Source organism: Dermochelys coriacea, chromosome 1 (assembly GCF_009764565.3).
Source record: "Dermochelys coriacea isolate rDerCor1 chromosome 1, rDerCor1.pri.v4, whole genome shotgun sequence".
Lineage (NCBI taxonomy): Eukaryota > Metazoa > Chordata > Testudines > Dermochelyidae > Dermochelys > Dermochelys coriacea.
In genome coordinates, this window is record NC_050068.2 from 214,727,186 (window position 1) to 214,752,845 (window position 25,660).

Genomic DNA, 25,660 nt, shown 5'->3' on the forward strand with positions numbered 1-25,660 from the left:
TTTAGTTCACATCTTGCCACAGATAAAGTATAAATGCACATAGTATTCTATTAGTCTTCTCCCATCAAGCTCCACTGGAAAATTTTAGGCTCAGATATTCATTTATCTCTTGATTAAGGTTACCTTTTCCCAACAGAATATAATAGTTGTAGGACCATCCCGAGCCAGATCTGATTACCATAATGGGAAACAACACAAAGAGAGCATCCAATCATTCATTTGCATTCTCCTCTCAGAACTGCTTCCTGGACCAAACACCAGCACTCACCCAGCCAGTGCAATAACTTTGTTATGAATGCTCTAGTACATGAATATATAAGGATGGCAATGTCTGAACCTCTTTTGCCTGGAAACATCCAAGGGAAAAGTTTGAGAGGAGCACATGGAAAAATGAGAGAGAAAAATTGGGAACAGGATATAGAAAAGAGATAATGGACAAATGTTTGATTATCATTCAGGCAAAGACTGGGGATTGTTCTTGTACCTAAACCTCTTCATCCCACCCCAGGTTCCAGAAAGGGGAAGTGGCTTGACTGTAGTCAGCAAATCCTTGGGAGAACCAGAAAGAGCAGTCAGGTCTCCACTGGAATAAATTTGCCTCCCTCGTAAGGCAAGTAGGGAACATGAACAGAGGCCATGGACTAGATTCTGATCTTATTTACATCAGTATAAATAGGGAGTGAATGTATTCACTTCAGTGGAGTTACTCTGAGTTTACACCAGTGTAACTGACAGACAAATCTCACCTGTGGTTTAAGAAGTGCTTAGACACTAGCTCATCAATTGTTGTTTAGGCAACCTTGTTTAATAAATTCAATATTTAACTGACCTCAAGCAGGTTAAATTTAACACCTTAGGCCTTGCCTACAACTACAAAGAGAGAAGATCCTGTGAGCGCTTTGTGCGGGCGCAGCGCACTTCAAACTAGCAGACTGAGAACTTCCTGTGCAGTTTCAAATGCAGCATTGCAGAGTGAATAATTCTTCCTCTCTCACCTCCTGTTGTCCATCTCCTTACAAGGCAGTGAGAGGGTGACCCCGGACTGTGTCTTTCCATCCTCAAGGGATTTTCATGAAGGACATTAGTGGCACTTCAAAGTCTAGTTCCTGCACTCCAGCCTCCTGTGAAAGAGCTACAAAGGTATAATCTCCACATTCTTCAGGGGCTGTCATTTGTAAAGTATATAGTTGTTATAAGAGGTATATACTTTATCGTTTTTGTATATTTCAAGAAATAAGTGATTAGTTCTCCTGAAATGGACATAGATCTGCAAACTTTACTATATTTTTCTTCTGATTAAAATTTAACAGAGACAGTATGGAATATAATTCTATTTTATCATTATTTTTAGTAAGAGATTCTGAAAGGATTTATTATCTCAGGCAAACCCAGTGTTAGAATTTGATATATTTGTATTTTATTCAGCTCTGGTCTAGTATGTAGACTTTATAACTGTATTCACCAAACCTGCAAGATCAACATAAACTGGAGAAGACAGGAAGTTGAAGTACTGTGAACCAAGAGTAATGATAATTAGAAATTGACTGAGTTTAGTGGCAGGATCTTTGTTATCTTCATAAATATTCTGGAAGCTGGACTAAATAGCCTGATAATGTAATGTAAATTAATGTAATGTAATTTTCAGATGGTACTAAATGGAGGGGTGTTGCAAACACAAACAAGATCAGATAGATAACCTGACGCAATTTGGAAAGTTTAGCAAAATGAGCAGAAAATAAAATTAAAACTATTACGTCTGGTGTAATAATCCAAAACTTTGCTACTCAGTGATAGTGAGAAATGGAAAACAGATTAAATATATGCTTGCAATGCAGTAGTTAGCAAAAAAGTAATAACATTTTGTGGATAGGTGGATGCATTGAATTATAGGACAGTCTCTTTCTCTATGGCACTGATGAGAGCCTACCTAGAATTCTACACTCTGTTCTGTTCACTTCCATTTTGATACACTATTATTAGTATTTTATTACTTATTTGTTGAACACCTACTATGTAGCTTGCTGTATGGAACACTGGGAAACTGGGCCAAGATTTTAAAAAATGGATGCCTAAACTTAGCCTCTTATATCCATATGTACTCACCTGAAAAACTGATTTATGTTAAAAAATATTGAGCATCCCTCAGCCCCCTCTGAAATCTATAAGACCTACTGGCTGCTCTGTGCTTTTTAAAATCAGGCTGCTTAGAATGAGAAGCCTAAGTTTTAGCACCCGTTTTTGAATATTTTGGACCATGGACCCAGTCCCAAGGGTTTATATAAACATGACTTATAAAAAATTAAAAAGCAGAAAGTGGTGGGCAGTTTTGAACCAATTCAGAGAAAAGACATACACTTTATTAATGGGGCTGAAGGGATTGATTTATAAAGAAAGACTTAAGATTTAAAAGTGTGTAAGAAACTTTGTTCAAACCATGACTAAAAGGGAACACACAATAACTGTCTAGAAATATAGAAAGTGTATCAACATCAAGGAGGGAAATGGGTGATTGGGGTGGTGTGAAGTTGTAGATTTAGGTGTACAGGGAGGGAGTTAAGACAAACAAAATTTTCCCAAGGTCAGGGGTGGAAATCCTTCTGCAAGAAACATTTAAAATTAGACGGGATAAAGCATGAGGTAAGTGGGGTAGTGGGATGGGAGGAAACAAGGAGGAGGGTACAAGATGGGAAGCCTCCTGATTCATACTGAGAAAGAAGGGCCATCGGCTAGTTATCTTAGGTGCATATACATGAATGCAAGAAGCCTGTGAAACAAGCAGGAAGAATTGGAAGTCCTGGCACAATCAAGGAACTATGACATGATTGGAATAACACAAACTTGGTGAGGCAGTTCACATGACTGGAGCACTGTCATGATTGGGTATAAACTGTTCAGGAAGGACAGGTACGAGAGGAAAGGTGGAGGAGTTGAATTTGTTAGTCTCTAAGGTGCCACAAGTACTCCTTTTCTTTTTGCGAATACAGACTAACATGGCTGCTACTCTGAAACCTGTCATTTTATGTAAGAGAGCATTATGATTGCTCAGAGCTCCAGTTTGAAACTGGAGAAAAGCCTGTTGAGAGTCTTTGGCTTAAGTTTAGAGGCAAGAGCAACAAGGGTGATATTGTGGTGGGTGTTTGCTATAGAGCACCGGATCAGAAAGATGAGGTAGACAAGGCTTTCTTGGGACAACTAACTGAAGTTTCCAGATCACAGGCCCTGGTACTAAGGGGGGACTTCAATCACCCTGACATCCGCTAGGAGAGCAATACAGCAATGCACAGACAATCCAGGAAGATTTTGGAAAGTGTTGGGGACAAATTCCTGGTGGAACTACTGGAGGAACCAACCAGGGGTTGTTCTCCTCTTGACCTGCTGCTTACAAACAGGGAAAAATTGGTAGGGGAAGTAGAAGTGGGTGGCAACCTGGGCAGCAGTAACCTTCAGATGATTGAGTTCAGGATCTTGACAAAAGGAAGAAAGGAGAGTAGCAAAATACAGACCCTGGACTTCAGAAAAGCAGACTTTTACTCCCTTAGGGAACTGATGGGCAGGATCCCCTGGGAAGCTAATATGAGGGGGAAAGGAGTCCAGGAGAGCTGGCTGTATTTTAAAGAAGCCTTATTGAAGGTGCTGGAACAAACCATCCGGAAGTGCAGAAAGACTAGCAAATATGGCAGGCGACCAGCTTGGTTTAACAGTGAAATCTTTGGTGAGCTTAAACTCAAAAAGGAAGCTTACAAAAAGTGGAACTTTGGACAGATGACTAGGGAGGAGTATAAAAATATTGCTCAAACATGCAGGGGTGTAATCAGAAAGGCCAAGGCACAACTGGAATTGCAGCTAGCAAGGGATGTGAAGAGTAACAAGAAGTGTTTCTATTGATATGTTAGCAACAAAAAGAAGGTCAGGAAAAATGTGGGACCCTTACCTAATAGGGGAGGCAACCTAGTGACAGATGATGTGGAAAAAGCTGAAATACTCAATCCTTTTTTTGCCTCGGTCTTCACAGACAAGGTCAGCTCCCAGACTGCTGCACTGGTCAACACAGTATGGGGAGGACGTGAGCAGCCCTCCGTGGTGAAAGAACAGGTTAGGACTATTTAGAAAAGCTGGATGTGCACAAGTCCATGGGTCCAGATCTAATGCATCTTAGGGTGCTGAGGGAGTTGGCTGATGTGACTTCTGAGCCATTGGCCATTATCTTTGAAAATTCGTGGTGATTGGGGGAGGTCCCAGATGATTAGAGAAAGGCAAAAAAGTGCCCATATTTTAAAAAGGGAAGAAAGAGAACCCAGGGAACTACAGATTGGAGGCAGGGGATTGGACTACATGACCTCCTTAGGTCTCTTCCAGCCCTAATATTCTATGATTCTATGATTCTATTATTAGACAGAATCCTACATTAAACGTATGAAAGTATAAACCTCAGCCTGTGACTGATATAACCCATCTCCATTGACAATGTGTGTGGTGTGGGGGGAGGTGTCTATTTTACCAGCCTGGGAAGGCAAGTAATCTCCAGGCCCAAGTCCCTTTTCATGCCCTTCTTTATTATTTACAATAATGTGAACAAACAAAATGGGAACAAAAAAAAAGAAAAGAAAACACACTCAACTGAAAATATTGGTCATAGTCCCCAGAGGCCTTTCTGCCTCAGCCAGTCAGGAAGAGAGAGACCCCCTGGCCCTGTGACTTCTCTGAACTAAGCTTCCTCTTTCTGACCTGTCATGTGATAGTCATGGATCCCTTTAACCACTCCACACTGCTGTTTTACCCTTGTCACAGACTCCCGCAAGATGAATTAAATAACATAAAGTTGGGAAAGACGCCTTGACTTCTATGATTTTCTGCACCATGGCCACATTCTGACTTCATTTGGAAAATGTAAATTTGAAGTAACACCCACTGACTTCCATGGAATTAGTCCAAATGTACACAAGAGTGTCTCTGAACAGAATATGACCCCATGATTCTGTCTATACTGAAACTCAATGTATATTATGCTAAAGTATAAAGAAAAGGAGTACTTGTGGCACCTTAGAGACTAACAAATTTATTAGAGCATAAGCTTTAGTGAGCTACAGCTCAAAGGGAGGAGCAAGTGGAGGAGGTGCATCACTCAAGTGGCAGTACTTGGAGGCACCGGAGACTAAAGTTCTCCAAAATCTATATTTAGGCACCTGGGGTGGTGTTTTCAAAAGTCCCTGAATTATTTAGGAGCAAAAGCCCTATTAAAGTCAATGGTGTTACAGTGGTATAAAACAAGTGGAGAATCAGACCCAGAGTCTCTAGAAACCTAAAGGGGAGAGCAGAGAGGATCACCCCTTGTAATGTTGCACATTTGACATGTGCTGTAAGCATTTCCCCCAGCACAGCCATCCCTGTCAGCAGGAGGAGAAGGTCACCATCCAGTCCTCTCATTACCCCCAAATTGACTCACCGGGGATTCTTTTGCTACTGGCAGAGCTAACGCTTCCCGATACTATCGAGTTCTCCAGTATTAGGAGCCAGATTGTGTCCAGCCTCCCTCCACTGCCAGGGCACATGAAATTGTAGCTTTGTCTTTTAAACTCTTCTCCTGAATCTGTCCTGCCAGGATTTTATTTGTTTGTTTGTTTTTCTTTTCTGAATCCTTCTATTTTGCTGGTGTGTATTAAGGTGTCCCGCACCCAGAACTATGTGCCACATTCAAGGTGCAGTGAGAGGGAAGCTTGGTTCTTCCAACCCACACCCTACAGTTTATTCTGCTGTGAAATCATTACAGTTGCTGTAGTTCCTTAACATAAGTATCAGTTTCCAACAGATCCCATTGTACATCTCAGCCTACTCAATCCAACCTTTCTATCCCAGAATGCACCAGAAATGAGTGAGCAGGCAGTGACCTATGTAGACCTAAAACTTCAAACTCCTTCCAAGCAGCAGAGGAAAAAGATACCTAAGAACACCAGGGACAAAGGTGCGGTATGTTTGTAAGCATATGAGAACATATCTGCTATTACTGATAGTCTATATTCCATGTTAAATCTCTTCCTTGAGCTGTACATATTGTATCTGACTTTATCAACTTATATTTTTACCTTTTTCTTCAGTGCCAGGAACAGTTATTTTAGGTAATTTGTTAATATCTATGAAGCATTGAAATGCCCCTACAATGGTACACAGTATTCTGGGCATGGGAAGCAAAAGTTATTGTATCTCTGGAGCCCTGGAACACAATTCTTTTATTTATAGAATCATAGAATATTAGTGTTGGAAGGGACCTCAGGAGGTCATCTAGTCCAACCTCCTGCTCAAAGCAGGACCTAATCCTCAACTAAATCATCCCAGCCAGGGCTTTGTCAAGCCTGACCTTAAAAACCTCTAAGGAAGGAGATTCCACCACCTCCCTAGGTAACCCATTCCAGTGCTTCACCACCCTCCTAGTGAAATAATTTTTCTTAATATCCAACCTAAACCTCCCCCTCTGCAACTTGAGGCCATTACTACTTGTTCTGTCATCTGCTACCACTGAGAACAATCTAGATCCATCCTCTTTGGAACCCTCTTTCAGGTAGCTATCAAATCCCCCCTCATTCTTCTCTTCTGTAGACTAAATAATTCCAGTTTCTCAGCCTCTCCTCATAAGTCAGGTGCTCCAGTCCCCTTATCATTTTTGTTGCCCTTCACTGGATGCTTTCCAATTTTTCCACATCCTTCTTGTAGTGTGGGGCCCAAAACTGGACACAGTACTCCAGATAAGGCCTCACCAATGTTGAGTAGAGGGGAATGATCATGTCCCTCTATCTGCTGAGAATGCTCCTACTTATACAACCCAAAATGACGTTAGTCTTCTTGGCAACAAGGGCACACTGTTGACTCATATCCAGCTTCTTGTCCACTGTAACCCCTAGGTACTTTTCTGCAGAACTGGTGCCTAGCAGTTGTGTTATCGCAAACCATTCCTTGAAAATGGATGTTGTTGATTTGCCCCGTATTCAAGAGACATTGTCTATTTATCATGCCTTGTTGTGGGAAGATTAAAGGAGGTGATAGCTGAATTCTACTCTCCCTTCTGAAACCTACTCATACCCAAATAAAATACCATTTTCTTTCTGCTTTGACTGATTGTAATAGTCAACATCATGAAGTCATTGCTGATCCTTAATTGCCCACATTTATTTACCGTCCCAGAGCCTTAAAATCATTTCTGTCCAGCAGAGGATTTCCTGAGCTTCCAAGAAGTTGAGCATTAGTTTTAGAGAAGATGACATTTTAAAATGCTCTTTAAAAAAAAAACAGAAAGAAAACATGATCTCCATCTAAAAGAGCATAATACCTAGTGGCTTATTTCCACTGAAGTTAATTAGCGTACAGCTATCGACTTCAATGGGAGCAGGAGCAGGCTTTAAATCAAGAAAATAGTCCTGGATATGTTGAATGAGTTTATAAATATGTTTTGTAGATCACGCTGTAAAAATCAGGATAGTAAGTACCTTACAGATCAGATTCAAAACATAGAGAATCCCTCTAGGCAAAACCTTAAGTTACAAAAAGACACAAAAACAGGAATATACATTCCATTCAACACAGTGTATTTTACCAGCCATTAAACAAAAGGAAATCTAATGGATTTCTAGCTAGATTACTTACTAACTTACTTCACAGAGTTTCTGAGACTGCATTCCTGATCTGTTCCCAGCAAAAAGCATCACACAGACAGACAGACCCTTTGTTTCTCCCCCTCCAGCTTTGAAAGTATCTTGTCTCCTCATTGGTCATTTTGGTCAGGTGCCAGTGAGGTCATCTTAGCTTCTTTTGCCTCTGACCAGGAGGGATTTTATAGCACTGTATACAGAAAGGTGGTTACCCTTCCCTTTATTTTTATGACAAGATGCATGTGCTGAATTCACAGATGTTGGTTGATCCCAGTACACTGACAGCGTACTGTAGACCATTGTACTGTGGGACTAAACCTTTTCAGACAAAAGTCCTGCCATGCCCTACGTACTGCAGTGGTAGTCTCATAGCTCCATTGGATTTTAATAAGATCCATCTACCTTGTCAGTGCATTGAATGGAATTCACTATTTCTATACCATAACTCACTAGAAGGAAATGAGGAGGTGGTGACCTATACAGGACGGAAATGCAACAATGCTTCTGAGCAGGAGAGGAGAGAAAGGACTATGAACTCCCAGAGCAAAGGTACGTATGCTACATTCTGCTGACTCCATATTTACTGCTGTTTAACTGTCTAAAGTCTACCTTGAATTGTATGAGAACATTAAAAGCAAAACTCTGCATAAAGATTCAAGACTTAAATATCCAACATCAAGACATTCAATGGCTGAGATGCCCACAAGCATTATCCACCTGGCTTCCTTGCACATTCTTCATATTAAGATATAAAGATAATTCTGAAAGTATGTAGTATGGAAGAATTGGGGCCAGATGGATCTCAGCCACTATATGAATGTTTGAGGGGAGGAGAGTGGTGTGTGCCAGGACTTCCCTGCCTTCTACCCCAACCGCAGTGGCCAGGCATTTTCTTCCTAGTTGCAGGGTCTGCTCCCCCATAGAATGCACGGAGGCATTGGCCACCCCATGGTGAGGGAGACAGAGCTGTGGCTTTATCTAGCATCCTCCTGTACTATGTAATTCGGGCGGAACAGCTACACTACCCTATAAGATGGTGTAGTGTGTGCTCTCCCTTTGCACACTTGAGAGTTTAGGGAGGGACTGTTCCCCAGGGGAGACAATCCCCACCTAGGGGGAGGTTCCACACTGGCCGAACATAGGACAGTTCCTAAAAGGCACAGCTGAGCCCTTAATGCTGTTTTAAGGTGCCCTGGATGGTGAGACTTCCAAGAGGGAAGGGGGAGCCCTTTAAATTCTTCCTAGAACTCTTTGTTTTGAGCTTCCTTTTCCTTACCCTACCTTCATGAGTGTACATGGTACTAGCAGTGAATGAATATAATGCTTCCCCTCTTTTACAAATTGCTGCATAGATGCAGTTTGGGCCACTGCACAGGGCTTCAAGCTAACAGCCCGGATCATTGGGTTTTATTCACTCCCTTGATAAGTCTGGGCAAAGCACTTCACCTCTCTCTGTTTCAATTCCTCCATCTTTAGAATGAGGATAAAACTTTCCCACCTTTTTTTAGTGCTACAGTTGAAAAGCTCCATATAAGTGCTAAGGTGGAAGAAATAGACCTTAATGGTGTTCTGCTAGGACTCCAGGACACTGTTTTGTTGCCAGCAGGTCCCATGTAATACAGTCCGCCTCCTTACTATGGCCTCTTTAAAACTAGATCCTGCTATTCAGACATCCTGGCTTGTAAAACCTTGAGCATGGAAAGAGTTTTCATTCCATAGTTTGAGAGTTCTGATGACCCTGTTCTGACACAGCTGAATTGGGGTGCGGGTATGGGGAGGTGAATAGATAGGTGTGTGGTCAAGCTGTGTTTCATTAACAAGGAGAATAGGACCGAAAAGCAGAACAGGCCACTCTTGTGGATAAATCTGATACAATTTAAGAGAAAATAAGAACATTTGTCCTGTTTGTTTTTTTTAACACCATTCTACAGAACGTAATTGGTAGAGAATTGTATTTTTGCTATAAGATGGCTAAAATTTTTTAGTGAAGATCTCATTCTCTATTAAATTCAATAGACTTATAAGGTATTGTTTTAATAAACCCTAGTCAAATTCTATACAACTCTATTGTTATCTTCATTCTTAAATTCCATAGGACTTTACAATAAGAGCAGAGACAAAAAAGGAGCATTGTTGCAAAAGTAAGAAAAAATACTTCCAGGGCTTATGCCTGGTTTAGGGCTTAAAAACATTTCCCCCCATAATTCTGTACTTCTCCCTTTTCTCTCTCTCAGATTCTTCTGCTCCAGCTCCTGCATGGGGGCTCATAGCAGGGATTTTGGGGATGTTCTGCTTGGCTTTGGTGATAGCAGAGGGTGTCTTGGCTGCCAATGGTAAGCATGAGCAAAGTAGATATTGAGAGACAGGCTCTGTGTTGGCATACTCCTTGTGTAACTGCTGGAAAGTAAATCTCATGGGGTGTAAGTCAGTGAAGAGCTGCAAATGATTAGCACCTCTGAAAATCAGGCCACTTATTCAGATGCCTAATTATGGCTTTAGGGGGCAGGGGCACCAGCTGGGTTCTTTCATATTCTCTCTCCCACACTCCCAAACCCATGGTGATAGCTGCACTTCCACCCGCTTGTCCTCTGTGCTCTGAAACCACCCCCTTTGCAGGGTTTCCAGGGACAACTGCAACTGACAACCCCTTAGAATAACAGCTCCAATTGGCCACATGACTCAAGAGCCAGAAGGGCCACAGGGGTGTTTTTCTGCTTAGTGGTCACTTCAAACACTACCTGTGTTCAACATAGATGTTGGAAATCAGGATGTTTTCAATTCTATATTCTGTGACTTTTTAGAGAGTCAAGATTTTCAACCCCACAGGTTTTAATGGGTTTTTTTAAGTTCACAATGTTAATTTTTAAGATTATTTTTAAAAAAGAAAAAGTATCTGACATGTTACATATAACATAACATGTTGTTATTACAATATAACAGACTTTCTGCCCGATGGCATAACTGAGGGTAGAACTTGGCCCTTTGTGTTCCTATAAGGCACAATATATTGATCTGTAAAACCGTGCTGCAATTTACCTTTAAGGGATACATCATATCGTTATATTATTTTGGCTTTAAGTTTTTCAGATCTCCCAAATACCATGTAGACAGGAGGAAAACCTGAACCAGTTTCAGGAAATTATCCCAGGTAAGAACGGAAACCTGCCAAAGGTTTTGAACAGGAAAGATTGCCTTCAAAAGGGCAACATTTTTTCTTGTATGTGCTGTAACTTTAGACTGAAATCATTTCAAATTAAATCCCCAGCATTGTTGCTAGACTGATGAATAGCAGATTATGACATTTTGGGTTAACTAGATTTCAATTCTTTTGATTCTTGTATACCAAATGTTTTCACTCATTGTAAAAGTCAGAAGTGAGTCTTGAGGAAATGTAAAGGAGGCGAAGTAGATTCAACTCACATGCTAAAAGGCAACCGGAAAGGAGTATAGCAAGAAAAATAGTTAACATGAGGAAACAATAATAATAATAGGATCATAGAAATGTAGAGCTGGAAGGGACTTTGAGAGGTCATTTAGTCCAGCCACCTGCACGGAGGCAGGATCAAATGAACTTAGATCATCCCCCCAACAAAGGTTGTCTAACCTGTTCTTAAGAACCTCCAAAGACAGGGAGTCCACAACCTCCCTTGGAAGCATATTCCAGAGCTAACCTTAGAGTTGTTTCAGAGTAGCAGCCGTGTTAGTCTGCATTCGCAAAAAGAAAAGGAGTACTTGTGGCACCTTAGAGACTAACAAATTTATTAGAGCATAAGCTTTCGTGAGCTACAGCTCACTTCATCGGATGCATTTGGTGGAAAAAACAGAGGAGAGATTTATATACACACACACAGAGAACATGAAACAATGGGTTTATCATACACACCGTAAGGAGAGTGATCACTTAAGATAAGCCATCACCCACAGCAGGGGGGGAAAGGAGGAAAACCTTCCATGGTGACAAGCAGGTAGGCTAATTCCAGCAGTTAACAAGAATATCAGAGGAACAGTGGGGGGTGGGGTGGGGGGGAGAAATACCATGGGGAAATAGTTTTACTTTGTGTAATGACTCATCCATTCCCAGTCTCTATTCAAGCCTAAGTTAATTGTATCCAGTTTGCAAATTAATTCCAATTCAGCAGTCTCTTGTTGGAGTCTGTTTTTGAAGCTTTTTTGTTGAAGTATAGCCACTCTTAGGTCTGTGATCGAGTGACCAGAGAGATTGAAGTGTTCTCCAACTGGTTTTTGAATGTTATAATTCTTGACGTCTGATTTGTGTCCATTCATTCTTTTAAATGAATGAACTGTGGGGCCTGACCCATAACTATTTCACATTTGGTGACAATGTATACCTTCAAATCAGCGGCACTGCGATGGGTACCCGCATGGCCCCACAGTATGCCAACATTTTTATGGCTGACTTAGAACAACGCTTCCTCAGCTCTCGTCCCCTAATGCCCCTACTCTACTTGCGCTACATTGATGACATCTTCATCATCTGGACCCATGGAAAAGAAGCTCTTGAGGAATTCCACCATGATTTCAACAATTTCCATCCCACCATCAACCTCAGCCTGGACCAGTCCACACAAGAGATCCACTTCCTGGACACTACGGTGCTAATAAGCGATGGTCACATAAACACCACCCTATATCGGAAACCTACTGACCGCTTTTCCTACCTACATGCCTCTAGCTTTCATCCAGATCATACCACTCGATCCATTGTCTACAGCCAAGCGCTACGATATAACCGCATTTGCTCCAACCCCTCAGACAGAGACAAACACCTACAAGATCTCTATCATGCATTCCTACAACTACAATACCCACCTGCTGAAGTGAAGAAACAGATTGACAGAGCCAGAAGAGTACCCAGAAGTCACCTACTACAGGACAGGCCCAACAAAGAAAACAACAGAACGCCACTAGCCATCACCTTCAGCCCCCAACTAAAACCTCTCCAACGCATCATCAAGGATCTACAACCTATCCTGAAGGACGAGCCATCACTCTCTCAGATCTTGGGAGATAGACCAGTCCTTGCTTACAGACAGCCCCCCAATCTGAAGCAAATACTCACCAGCAACCACACACCACACAACAGAACCACTAACCCAGGAACCTATCCTTGCAACAAAGCCCGTTGCCAACTCTGTCCACATATCTATTCAGGGGATACCATCATAGGGCCTAATCACATCAGCCACACTATCAGAGGCTCGTTCACCTGCGCATCTACCAATGTGATATATGCCATCATGTGCCAGCAATGCCCCTCTGCCATGTACATTGGCGAAACTGGACAGTCTCTACGTAAAAGAATGAATGGACACAAATCAGACGTCAAGAATTATAACATTCAAAAACCAGTTGGAGAACACTTCAATCTCTCTGGTCACTCGATCACAGACCTAAGAGTGGCTATACTTCAACAAAAAAGCTTCAAAAACAGACTCCAACGAGAGACTGCTGAATTGGAATTAATTTGCAAACTGGATACAATTAACTTAGGCTTAAATAGAGACTGGGAATGGATGAGTCATTACACAAAGTAAAACTATTTCCCCATGGTATTTCTCCCCCCCACCCCACCCCCCACTGTTCCTCTGATATTCTTGTTAACTGCTGGAATTACCCTACCTGCTTGTCACCATGGAAGGTTTTCCTCCTTTCTCCCCCCTGCTGTGGGTGATGGCTTATCTTAAGTGATCACTCTCCTTACAGTGTGTATGATAAACCCATTGTTTCATGTTCTCTGTGTGTGTGTATATAAATCTCTCCTCTGTTTTTTCCACCAAATGCATCCGATGAAGTGAGCTGTAGCTCACGAAAGCTTATGCTCTAATAAATTTGTTAGTCTCTAAGGTGCCACAAGTACTCCTTTTCTTTTTGCGAACCTTAGAGTTGGAAAGTTTTTCCTAATATGTAACCTAAATCTCCCTTACTGCAGACTAAATTGATGAGTCCTTGCCCTATCTTCAATGATCATGGAAATCAGTTGATCACAACCCTTTTCATAACAGCCCTTAGCATATCTCAAGACTGTTATGAGGTGCCCACTCAGTTTTCCTTTCTCTAGGTTTAACATGCCCAGTCTTTCAATCTTTTCTAAACCTTTGATCATTTTTCTTGCTCTCCTCTGGACTCTCTTCAATATGTCCACATCCTTTTTTAAAGGGTGGCACCCTGAAATGGACTCAGGACTCCAGCTGAAGGCTCACCAGTGCTAAGTAAATCAGCACAGTTACTTCCTGTGTCTTACATACAACACTCCTGTTAATATGTCCAAGAATGATATTACCCTTTTTCATAACTGTATCACACTGTTGACTCTGATTCAGTTTGTGATCTACTATAACCCCCTCCAGATCCTTTTCAGCAGTACTACTTCCTGGTCAGTTATTCTCCATTTTGAAGTTGCACATTTGATTATTTGATTTTTTTTCTTCCTAAGTGTAGAACTTTGCACTTGTCATTATTGAATTTCATCTTCTTGATTTCAGTCTAGGTCTCCAATTTGTTAAGGTTAATTTGAATTCTAATCTTGTCCTCCAGTGTGTTTGCAAGTCTTCCCAGCTTGGAGTCATCTACAAATTTAGTCATCTACAAATCTACTCTCCACTTCATTATCTAATTCACTAATGAAAATATTGAATAATGCTAGACCCAGAACACTGAGCCAATGATAACTACTGTCTTGCAACCAGTTTTGCACCCACCTATATTAATTTCATATAGACCACATTACCCTAGTTTGCTTTTGACACAGTCTCACAGGACATTCTCATAAGCCTCACTAAAACAAGATATAGAAAATCTATAGAATCCTTCCTATCCACTGGGCCAGTAACATTTGCAACCAGTTCCTCCTTGTTAGTCAGAATCAAATCTAAAATGGCTGCCACCCAGTTGCTGCTTCCACCTTCTGAAATAAAAAGTTGCCCCTAATACATTCCAAGGACAGTTTGTGTTTTGCTATACTACTTTTCCAGTGGATGTCTGGGTAGTTAAAATTCCCCATTTCCACCAGGTTATTTGTTTTGGATATTTCTGTTATTTGTTCTAGAAATGCCTTATCCACTCCTCTTCCTTAGCTGGTGGTTTATAGTAGACGCCTACTGTGAGATTCTTGTGTTTTTTCACCTTTTATCGTCACCCAGAGACTTTCAACTTATCTACCTCTCACCTTCTTCTGGACCTCAGAACAAGTGTATATACTCTTGATGTATAATGAGACACCTCTTTCCTTTTTTTCCTGCCTGTCTTTCCTGAACAAGCTGTTACCCTCTATACCAATATTCCAGTCATGAGATTTATCCCACCAAGTCTCTGTGATACCAATTTAGCTTTAATACTAATACATACTAATATTTCCTGTTCTCATTAGTTATTCCCCATACTCCTTACATTTATAGACTCACAGACTTTGAGGTCAGAAGAGACCTTCATAATCATCTAGTCTGACATCCTGCACATTGCAGGCCACAGAATTTCACCCATCCATTCATGTACATTTGTGTACAGATATCTAAAATGTTGATCCAATTTCCCCATTGTTCTACCTTTTATTGCTCCAATAGTATGATGATACTATTGTAACTTTCCATCCCTCCCTTTCCAAATATTTAGCCTTATGTTAAGGTCACCCTTTTTTATACCTACCTGTGGCTTTTGTCACCTGCCCCCTTTGAACCTAGTTTGAAGCCCTCCTCATTTTGTTGGCTAGTACCGGTACAAAGATGCTCTTCCCCTTCTTGGTCAGGTGGACCCCAACTCTTCCCAGGAGACATTCTCTGTGGAACAGCATCCCATAGTTGAGGAAGTCGAAGCCTTCCGTTTGAGTTTCACAGCCATTCATTTATCTCCAGGATGCATGCATCCCTGCCTGTCCCCTTTCCCTCAACAGGGAGGATGGACAAGAATACAACCTCCACCCCTCACTCCTTCACCCTTTCTCCCAGAGCCCTGTGGTCACTGCAGATCTGCCCAGGGTCATACCTGTCAGTATCATTAGTGCCCATGTGGATGAAGCAGCATGGGGAAGTGGTCAGAAAGATGAATGAGCCTTGGCAACCTTTCCGTAACATCTTGGACATGAGCTCCAGGAAGGCAGAACATTTCCCAGGACATCATGTCAGATCGGCACATGGATGCCTCTGTTCCCATGAAAAGAGAGTCCCTGGTCACCACCATCCAATGCCTCCTCCCTTTGCATGTGTTGGCCATGAATTTCTCAGCCTTGAGGGCAGGTGTTTTTTCTTCAGAAGCCATTGGGGTCTGCTCTTCACCTCCTGCTGCCAGTACCTCATATTGGTTCTTGACCATGATGGATGGGGGACCTGGCTCGGGGGCTGAGCACTGTCTACTGTCTGAGGGGGCCAACAGCAAGTCTTCTCCTCGCAGACCAGCTGGTTTTTCTTCCTCATCTGTTGCCACTCTAGTCATCTGTTAAGAAGCTGTAAGATAAACTAGTCAACCTCCCACTTTAACGCGTTCCATCTCTGGTGTTTCTCAGCATGTAGGTTTCACCATCTTAGATTTCCTAACACCTGCGCATCAGTTACTCTGTGTGAAGAAGCCTCACATGCATATCATCACTGAATTTTATCCATTGTGCAAGAATCCTGCTCAATAATTACTGACAGAGAAACAGCCAATCAATTACAATAGCAGACACACTTGATGTATAGAATCCAAAAAATTCCCCTGGGGGAAAAACAAACAAACATGATTTGTGTATAAAAGGAAAGTGATACTGGTACAATAACAATTAGACTATTTGCTATGGCACAAGAATCCTCATGCCAGTTTCAAAATGCCAGCAACCATGTCAGTGCTTGTGAGTCTCCAGATAGTTTGTGAAGCACTTGACTGAAAATCAAACTACAACACAAAATCTATTATTACAATTTTAACTTAATACTTCTAATAAAGGAATATCTAGAGGCCTCAACCAGGTATAAGCCTTCATTATATTAGATGTTGTACAAGCACACTATAAGAGACAGTTCCTAGCTGAGAGAGATGACAAACTTAATACAGACAAAACACAATAAGTGGATGAAACAGTCAAGCAGAGGGAATTGGGGAGGGAAGACAAGGGTAACAGCGATAAAGGGAACATAAATTGTATTTTCTTTTTAAGGATGGAAGTTTGCTCTTTGCCCAGCAAATTGGTTTCCCCATGGAGAGAAATGTTACCACTTTTCTACTGAATACAAACCATGGCTGGAGAGTCAAAAAGCCTGCTCTTCTCATGGTTCCAGACTCCTTCAGATAGAAAGCAAACAAGAGCTGGTAGAGTATCTTCCTCTTTTGGAGAGTGGCATGGTCAGAACTGCCAATAAAGATTTGTCCGTGAAAAGAAGATTGCAGAAAATTAAATTAGGCTTCATTTGGCATTTTAAGATTTTTTTTTCTTGAAGGCTAATTACCTTGCTCCTCCTCTTCTCTCCCCAGCATTACAGCCATATCTGAACTCTAAATTCAATTAAAATGTCCTTGTTGAAAGGCAAAACCCCAATGTCCTCTGTACTTCTCATATGCAAGGTACAGTTATTCCTGTGGTTAAAAAACCCCCATAAATTGCTTCGGGCAATCTAGAGGAGGTATTGTCCTCCAGACAAGAGAACGATAGAGAGTAATCCACAGAGAATTCTTTCACAATTTCTAGAAAATCTACAACAAACATTCTTGGAGATGATGAGGAATGTGATCGATCTAGCCAGTAGAGTTATATCCCCCAATATATCCAGTAGAGTTGCTCAACCATGAGGCTGCCTCAGCCTATAGGGACCTGTTAACCACATCACTGTAACTGATATTCATACACAAATGAAATGAGCAGATATCTGATATGCACACAACGATGAAAGGGGCAGGGAAAGGAATGTAAGTGCATGAATTGGCTTTGTCCTCCTACAGGATTTCATAAACCCTCTGGCAACTTCACACTGGATAGGATTATTACGTGACAAGACCGACAGACCCTGGATGTGGGGGAATGGCACAGCTTTCTCCACTGAGCAGTAAGTTCCAGACACAACTAGAAACTTCTCATTTCCAAGAAATGCATTCACAGTGTTATAAGGGAGAAAAACCCAGAATGAAATAGTAAGGAACAATATGTCATCACTGAAGTATATTTTTAGAATGCTTTGAAGGCTCAAGTCAGCAGAAGATGTTGCCAGTGAAGTTGAGAAATATTGCCCAAACTCCATAGGTGGTGAAACACCAAAAGTTGAAGGGAAGGGGGTGCTACAGGTAAACAATAAAGTGCATTGGAACTCCTGAGCGGAGTAGGACCAAAAAAAAGAAGAAGATGTAGAGAAGAGGTTGTGTGTCATGTCTAAGGTGCACTGGCAGTTAAGTGAAAACTTTGCACAGCATGTGATGCACTACTCCTGACTCTATTCAACGTAGTTATTCATTCCATTCATAAATGCCAAATTTCATAATCTATTTTAATAATGTCCCCTTTGCTTCTCTACAATTGTTTCATTATTATTAAAATTATTTGTTGATGCCATCTACCACGGTGTTCAGATTAGACATTTTTGCCCTTGAAAAAATAAGGTAGTGATATACATATAACTAGAGTGCCTGGAAATAACATTTTTTCTGTCATAGGTTTGCAGTAAAGAAAGGATACATTGATGGTGACTGTGCAGTCATCAGAGGCAGAGAACTCTTCTCTGATGACTGCAAAGATACAAAGCGCTACATTTGTGAACTGCCAGTTCATGAGCCAGAGTCTGATGTATCCAGACAAGATAGATCATGAAAATCATAAAAAGTGGGCATTCCAAACCCAGAGAAAAATATCCCCCAATAAATACTAACCCTGTCAACTTTTCCTCTTCAAAGGCTGGGTTTAAATTGTAAAGTTATAATATGCTTTGCTGAGATCATATGTTGTTCATGAGTCTGTGTCAAAAGGAGCTGGGATTGGCCTCTTATAACAAAAAGAAATCTGATAAACCACACGTCTCTTGGATACCCACAGCCAATCAGAGCCCTCCCAACAGGCAAAGCTGCTCTCTTTTTTTTCCAGTTCAGTGATAATATATTGTAAAATGGTAATTAGTCCATTATCTGATTAAAATAGGTATTTTTTTCAATACATTGTTGAAAATTGAAAAAATCTGATTTAGTTGCCACATTATATGATTTCTTTTTATTTTATTTTATTTCATTCAATTACAGAAAAAAAAGCCATGATGAATAAATTCAGATATGAAGATAACATTGGTCAGACTAAAAATTCCTTTTGGGGAAAATAGCCTGAAGGTGTTCTTTAAAAGTATGTGGAATGGACTGAAATAGATATCCTGTGGAATCAATATCCATGTCCTTGGGGCCAAAACAGCAAAGGCAAAACCACCTCTCCCACCCACTTGTCCCCCCAGCTTCTCAAGGAGTAAGCAAACCTACAAGTAAATCATGAACAAGATGATAGCAACAGTGAAACCCTGCTATGAGCTGTTATAGGTACAGGGTAGAAGTTCTCATTCACATCACTGGATAATTGAAGATGATGTTACACAGAGTGCACAATTGGAAGATGTGATCCCACCTTTGTATTCCATGGACTGGGCATGGTCAAAAGTGATTCTCTATCACTTCACCTCCCCAACTCCAGTACATTGTGCTTGGGCACAAGCTGTCCTTGTGCCTCATGACACAGTCAGTTTCCTTTTGTCCCCATTAGAGAAATGTACCATGCCAAGAACACTATGGTCTTCCTAGCACGCAAGATACACACCTCATGTCCACTTACCAAAGTGATCCCAATGATTCACATTTATGTCAGATGCTTTGGAAATAGGCTTCCTTCCAACAGAGGTAAATACTGTGGGGTCCCAACCATATCAGTCTGGATCATTTTAGAATGACTGTGGGCAGGACTGGCTGAAATGGATCAAGGAGCCCTCCCAGTAATAACAACTGTACAACAGGTTTCAGAGTAGCAGCCGTGTTAGTCTGTATTCGCAAAAAGAAAAGGAGTACTTGTGGCACCTTAGAGACTAACAAATTTATTAGAGCATAAGCTTTCGTGAGCTACAGCTCACTTCATCGGATGCATTTGGTGGAAAAAACAGAGGAGAGATTTATATACACACACACAGAGAACATGAAACAATGGGTTTATCATACACACTGTAAGGAGAGTGAAAAGAAAAGGAGTACTTGTGGCACCTTAGAGACTAACAAATTTATTAGAGCATAAGCTTTCGTGAGCTACAGCTCAAGTGAGCTGTAGCTCACGAAAGCTTATGCTCTAATAAATTTGTTAGTCTCTAAGGTGCCACAAGTACTCCTTTTCTTTTTGCGAATACAGACTAACACGGCTGCTACTCTGAAACCTGTAAGGAGAGTGATCACTTAAGATAAGCCATCACAAACAGCAGGGGGGGGAAGGAGGAAAACCTTCCATGGTGACAAGCAGGTAGGCTAATTCCAGCAGTTAACAAGAATATCAGAGGAACAACCATGGGGAAATAGTTTTACTTTGTGTAATGACTCATCCATTCCCATTCCATACTGTCACGGCTAACCTGGTGGCAGAACTTTGTGACTTTGTCCTGACCCATAACTATTTCGCATTTGGTGACAATGTATACCTTCAAATCAGCGGCACTGCGATGGGTACCCGCATGGCCCCACAGTATGCCAACATTTTTATGGCTGACTTAGAACAACGCTTCCTCAGCTCTCGTCCCCTAATGCCCCTACTCTACTTGCGCTACATTGATGACATCTTCATCATCTGGACCCATGGAAAAGAAGCTCTTGAGGAATTCCACCATGATTTCAACAATTTCCATCCCACCATCAACCTCAGCCTGGACCAGTCCACACAAGAGATCCACTTCCTGGACACTACGGTGCTAATAAGCGATGGTCACATAAACACCACCCTATATCGGAAACCTACTGACCGCTATTCCTACCTACATGCCTCTAGCTTTCATCCAGGTCATACCACTCGATCCATTGTCTACAGCCAAGCGCTACGATATAACCGCATTTGCTCCAACCCCTCAGACAGAGACAAACACCTACAAGATCTCTATCATGCATTCCTACAACTACAATACCCACCTGCTGAAGTGAAGAAACAGATTGACAGAGCCAGAAGAGTACCCAGAAGTCACCTACTACAGGACAGGCCCAACAAAGAAAACAACAGAACGCCACTAGCCATCACCTTCAGCCCCCAACTAAAACCTCTCCAACGCATCATCAAGGATCTACAACCTATCCTGAAGGACGAGCCATCGCTCTCTCAGATCTTGGGAGACAGACCAGTCCTTGCTTACAGACAGCCCCCCAATCTGAAGCAAATACTCACCAGCAACCACACACCACACAACAGAACCACTAACCCAGGAACCTATCCTTGCAACAAAGCCCGTTGCCAACTCTGTCCACATATCTATTCAGGGGATACCATCATAGGGCCTAATCACATCAGCCACACTATCAGAGGCTCGTTCACCTGCGCATCTACCAATGTGATATATGCCATCATGTGCCAGCAATGCCCCTCTGCCATGTACATTGACCAAAGATCGCATGCCCTGATTCTCATGGGTGACTTTAATTTTCCTGATATCTGCTGGGAGAGCAATACAGCGGTGCATAGACAATCCAGGAAGTTTTTGGAAAGCGTAGGGGACAATTTCCTGGTGCAAGTGCTAGGGGAGCCAACTAGGGGGAGCGCTTTTCTCGACCTGCTGCTCACAAACCGGGTAGAATTAGTGGGGGAAGTAAAAGTGGATGGGAATCTGGGAGGCAGTGACCATGAGTTGGTTGAGTTCAGGATCCTGACGCAGGGAAGAAAGGTAAGCAGCAGGATACGGACCCTGGACTTCAGGAAAGCAGACTTTGACTCCCTCAGGGAACAGATGGCCAGGATCCCCTGGGGGACTAACATGAAAGGGAAGGGAGTCCAGGAGAGCTGGCTGTATTTCAAGGAATCCCTGTTGAGGTTACAGGGACAAACCATCCCGATGAGTCGAAAGAATAGTAAATATGGCAGGCGACCAGCTTGGCTTAAGGTGAAATCCTAGCGGATCTTAAACATAAAAAAGAAGCTTACAAGAAGTGGAAGGTTGGACATATGACCAGGGAAGAGTATAAAAATATTGCTCGGGCATGTAGGAAAGATATCAGGAGGGCCAAATCGCACCTGGAGCTGCAGCTAGCAAGAGATGTCAAGAGTAACAAGAAGGGTTTCTTCAGGTATGTTGGCAACAAGAAGAAAGCCAAGGAAAGTGTGGGCCCCTTACTGAATGAGGGAGGCAAGCTAGTGACAGAGGATGTGGAAAAAGCTAATGTACTCAATGCTTTTTTTGCCTCTGTTTTCACTAACAAGGTCAGCTCCCAGACTGCTGTGCTGGGCAACACAAAATGGGGAAGAGATGGCCAGCCCTCTGTAGAGATAGAGGTGGTTAGGGACTATTTAGAAAAGCTGGACGTGCACAAGTCCATGGGGCCGGACGAATTGCATCCGAGAGTGCTGAAGGAATTGGCAGCTGTGATTGCAGAGCCCTTGGCCATTATCTTTGAAAACTCGTGGCGAACGGGGGAAGTCCCGGATGACTGGAAAAAGGCTAATGTAGTGCCCATCTTTAAAAAAGGGAAGAAGGAGGATCCTGGGAACTACAGGCCAGTCAGCCTCACCTCAGTCCCTGGAAAAATCATGGAGCAGGTCCTCAAAGAATCAATCCTGAAGCACTTAGAGGAGAGGAAAGTGATCAGGAACAGTCAGCATGGATTCACCAAGGGAAGGTCATGCCTGACTAATCTAATCGCCTTTTATGATGAGATTACTGGTTCTGTGGATGAAGGGAAAGCAGTGGATGTATTGTTTCTTGACTTTAGCAAAGCTTTTGACACGGTCTCCCACAGCATTCTTGTCAGCAAGTTAAGGAAGTATGGGCTGGATGAATGCACTATAAGGTGGGTAGAAAGCTGGCTAGATTGTCGGGCTCAACGGGTAGTGATCAATGGCTCCATGTCTAGTTGGCAGCCGGTGTCAAGTGGAGTGCCCCAGGGGTCGGTCCTGGGGCCCGTTTTGTTCAATATCTTCATAAATGATCTGGAGGATGGTGTGGATTGCACTCTCAGCAAATTTGCGGATGATACTAAACTGGGAGGAGTGGTAGATACGCTGGAGGGGAGGGATAGGATACAGAAGGACCTAGACAAATTGGAGGATTGGGCCAAAAGAAATCTAATGAGGTTCAATAAGGATAAGTGCAGGGTCCTGCACTTAGGATGGAAGAATCCAATGCACCGCTACAGACTAGGGACCGAATGGCTCGGCAGCAGTTCTGCGGAAAAGGACCTAGGGGTGACAGTGGACGAGAAGCTGGATATGAGTCAGCAGTGTGCCCTTGTTGCCAAGAAGGCCAATGGCATTTTGGGATGTATAAGTAGGGGCATAGCGAGCAGATCGAGGGACGTGATCGTTCCCCTCTATTCGACACTGGTGAGGCCTCATCTGGAGTACTGTGTCCAGTTTTGGGCCCCACACTACAGGAAGGATGTGGATAAATTGGAAAGAGTACAACGAAGGGCAACGAAAATGATTAGGGGTCTAGAGCACATGACTTATGAGGAGAGGCTGAGGGAGCTGGGATTGTTTAGTCTGCAGAAGAGAAGAATGAGGGGGGATTTGATAGCTGCTTTCAACTACCTGAAAGGGGGTTTCAAAGAGGATGGCTCTAGACTGTTCTCAATGGTAGCAGATGACAGAACGAGGAGTAATGGTCTCAAGTTGCAATGGGGGAGGTTTAGATTGGATATTAGGAAAAACTTTTTCACTAAGAGGGTGGTGAAACACTGGAATGCGTTACCTAGGGAGGTGGTAGAATCTCCTTCCTTAGAGGTTTTTAAGGTCAGGCTTGACAAAGCCCTGGCTGGGATGATTTAACTGGGACTTGGTCCTGCTTTGAGCAGGGGGTTGGACTAGATGACCTTCTGGGGTCCCTTCCAACCCTGATATTCTATGATTCTATGATTCTATGATTCAAACTGGACAGTCTCTACGTAAAAGAATGAATGGACACAAATCAGACGTCAAGAATTATAACATTCAAAAACCAGTTGGAGAACACTTCAATCTCTCTGGTCACTCGATCACAGACCTAAGAGTGGCTATACTTCAACAAAAAAGCTTCAAAAACAGACTCCAACGAGAGACTGCTGAATTGGAATTAATTTGCAAACTGGATACAATTAACTTAGGCTTAAATAGAGACTGGGAATGGATGAGTCATTACACAAAGTAAAACTATTTCCCCATGGTATTTCTCCCCCCCACCCCACCCCCCACTGTTCCTCTGATATTCTTGTTAACTGCTGGAATTAGCCTACCTGCTTGTCACCATGGAAGGTTTTCCTCCTTCCCCCCCCGCTGTTGGTGATGGCTTATCTTAAGTGATCACTCTCCTTACAGTGTGTATGATAAACCCATTGTTTCATGTTCTCTGTGTGTGTGTATATAAATCTCTCCTCTGTTTTTTCCACCAAATGCATCCGATGAAGTGAGCTGTAGCTCACGAAAGCTTATGCTCTAATAAATTTGTTAGTCTCTAAGGTGCCACAAGTACTCCTTTTCTTTTTGCGAACTGTACAACAGTGGCCTTTCATAATCTCCCAGAACCCACTATTTCTCACACTTGTGCTGGGAATGATGGGATAGGTGCCCACAGGGCACTGCAACTTACAGAATTTAGAAGAGTGGTTGTGAAGATGCAGGACAAACCTGCAAACCAGCATCAGCAGCCTGACTGGAGTGGAGACACTGAACCATTTGTGTTTAAACCATTTCTACACTACCTATTTGCTAACTAGTGGCTCAGTTCTAAAATGTGTATTTAAACTATTTATGAAATGTTTTGTACACATAACGGAGCTGATCCTCTCAGTTATTGCTGCTGGGTTGCTGCCAGTTTCCTGTAAGGTGACCAGATTAGCAGCATCAGTTACACTGTGAAGCTCTGCACAGTGGAAATCGCTATAACTACTGTGTTAGAAGTCTTGGTTGGTTGGGTTTTTTTTTCTTGCATAAGAAAACTCAGAATCTGAGGAATGCAGAAAACACTACAGAAGGGCTCTCCAAACTGATTTTTGTACCTGCAGCTTTCTAATGTTTCACTGGTACACAAACACACTGTGACAGAGCTCTGTCCTTGCCTCCATGTGTCCCACGTTTCCTGGCAGATTTCGCTAGCCTCAGAGGCTCACTGTGACCCTCCACATATCCCTTCTTTCTCTAGAGACAAGGGTCACAGTCTACTGAGCCATTTTCATCATAAGCCAGAGAGGTTGGTGAGGAGAAGTTATCCTTCCTTGCACAGTCTCTGTTGTCTCCCAGTCTCAGTGATTAATCAGGGGGCAAAGGTGGGGGAAGAGGGAGCCCAGGCCCACCCTCTACTCCAGGCTCCAGCCCAGGGACCCTAATAGTATCAGCTATGGTAGCTGACCTTTTAGAAACATGACATGTACAATTCCCTGGGCTACTTCCCCCACAGGAGCCCTCACTTCCTCAAGCTCCACTTCACCCTTACCTCAGGGCCTCCTTCCTTGTGCCTGATATGGTGTGTACTACTCAGCCTCTCCAACCGCACAACTTCTTCCCACAGCTCCTGACATGCACCCCCACTTGACTGACTGGGAGGCTTTTAACTAGTTTCAGCCAGCCCCTGATTGGCTTCAGGTGTCCCAATCAACATAGCCTTCTCCCTGCCTTCTGGAAAGTTCTTAATTGGCCCCAGATGTCTTAATTGACCTGGAGCAGCTTCCATTTCACTTAACCTGGTACCAGGGATTTGTTTAACTTGGAGCTAATATATCTATTTCCCACTACTTTTCTATAGCCATCTGGTCTTGCCCCGTCACAACACACACATTAAAACATTGAATTGATTTATTTGTAACTTGTTCTGAGTGTACTGGTTAGGGTGCAGGGCTTCTGACAAACACTTCCTCTGTGGGAGAAGCCAGATCCT

General features: G+C 42.5%; 1 protein-coding gene across 2 annotated transcripts in view; it reads left to right on the top strand.

The window, feature by feature from the left end:
* The first annotated feature begins 1,009 nt into the window (after positions 1–1,009).
* The window catches only part of LOC119854612 (natural killer cells antigen CD94-like), a 45,604-nt gene continuing 20,953 nt past the window's right edge, over positions 1,010–25,660 (top strand). The window contains exons 1-8 of one of the 2 annotated variants that reach the window (XM_043513762.1): positions 1,010–1,140; positions 5,854–5,959; positions 8,091–8,186; positions 9,872–9,970; positions 10,717–10,785; positions 16,783–16,934; positions 17,562–17,665; positions 18,267–18,667. In XM_043513762.1, the coding sequence (XP_043369697.1) occupies positions 1,072–1,140; positions 5,854–5,959; positions 8,091–8,186; positions 9,872–9,970; positions 10,717–10,785; positions 16,783–16,934; positions 17,562–17,665; positions 18,267–18,420 (849 nt within the window). In that variant the 5' untranslated portion in view covers positions 1,010–1,071 and the 3' untranslated portion in view covers positions 18,421–18,667. Of the gene's footprint in view, positions 1,141–5,853; positions 5,960–8,090; positions 8,187–9,871; positions 9,971–10,716; positions 10,786–16,782; positions 16,935–17,561; positions 17,666–18,266; positions 18,668–25,660 lie in introns of those variants that run through there. The other variant, XM_043513765.1, reaches the window with a different exon arrangement.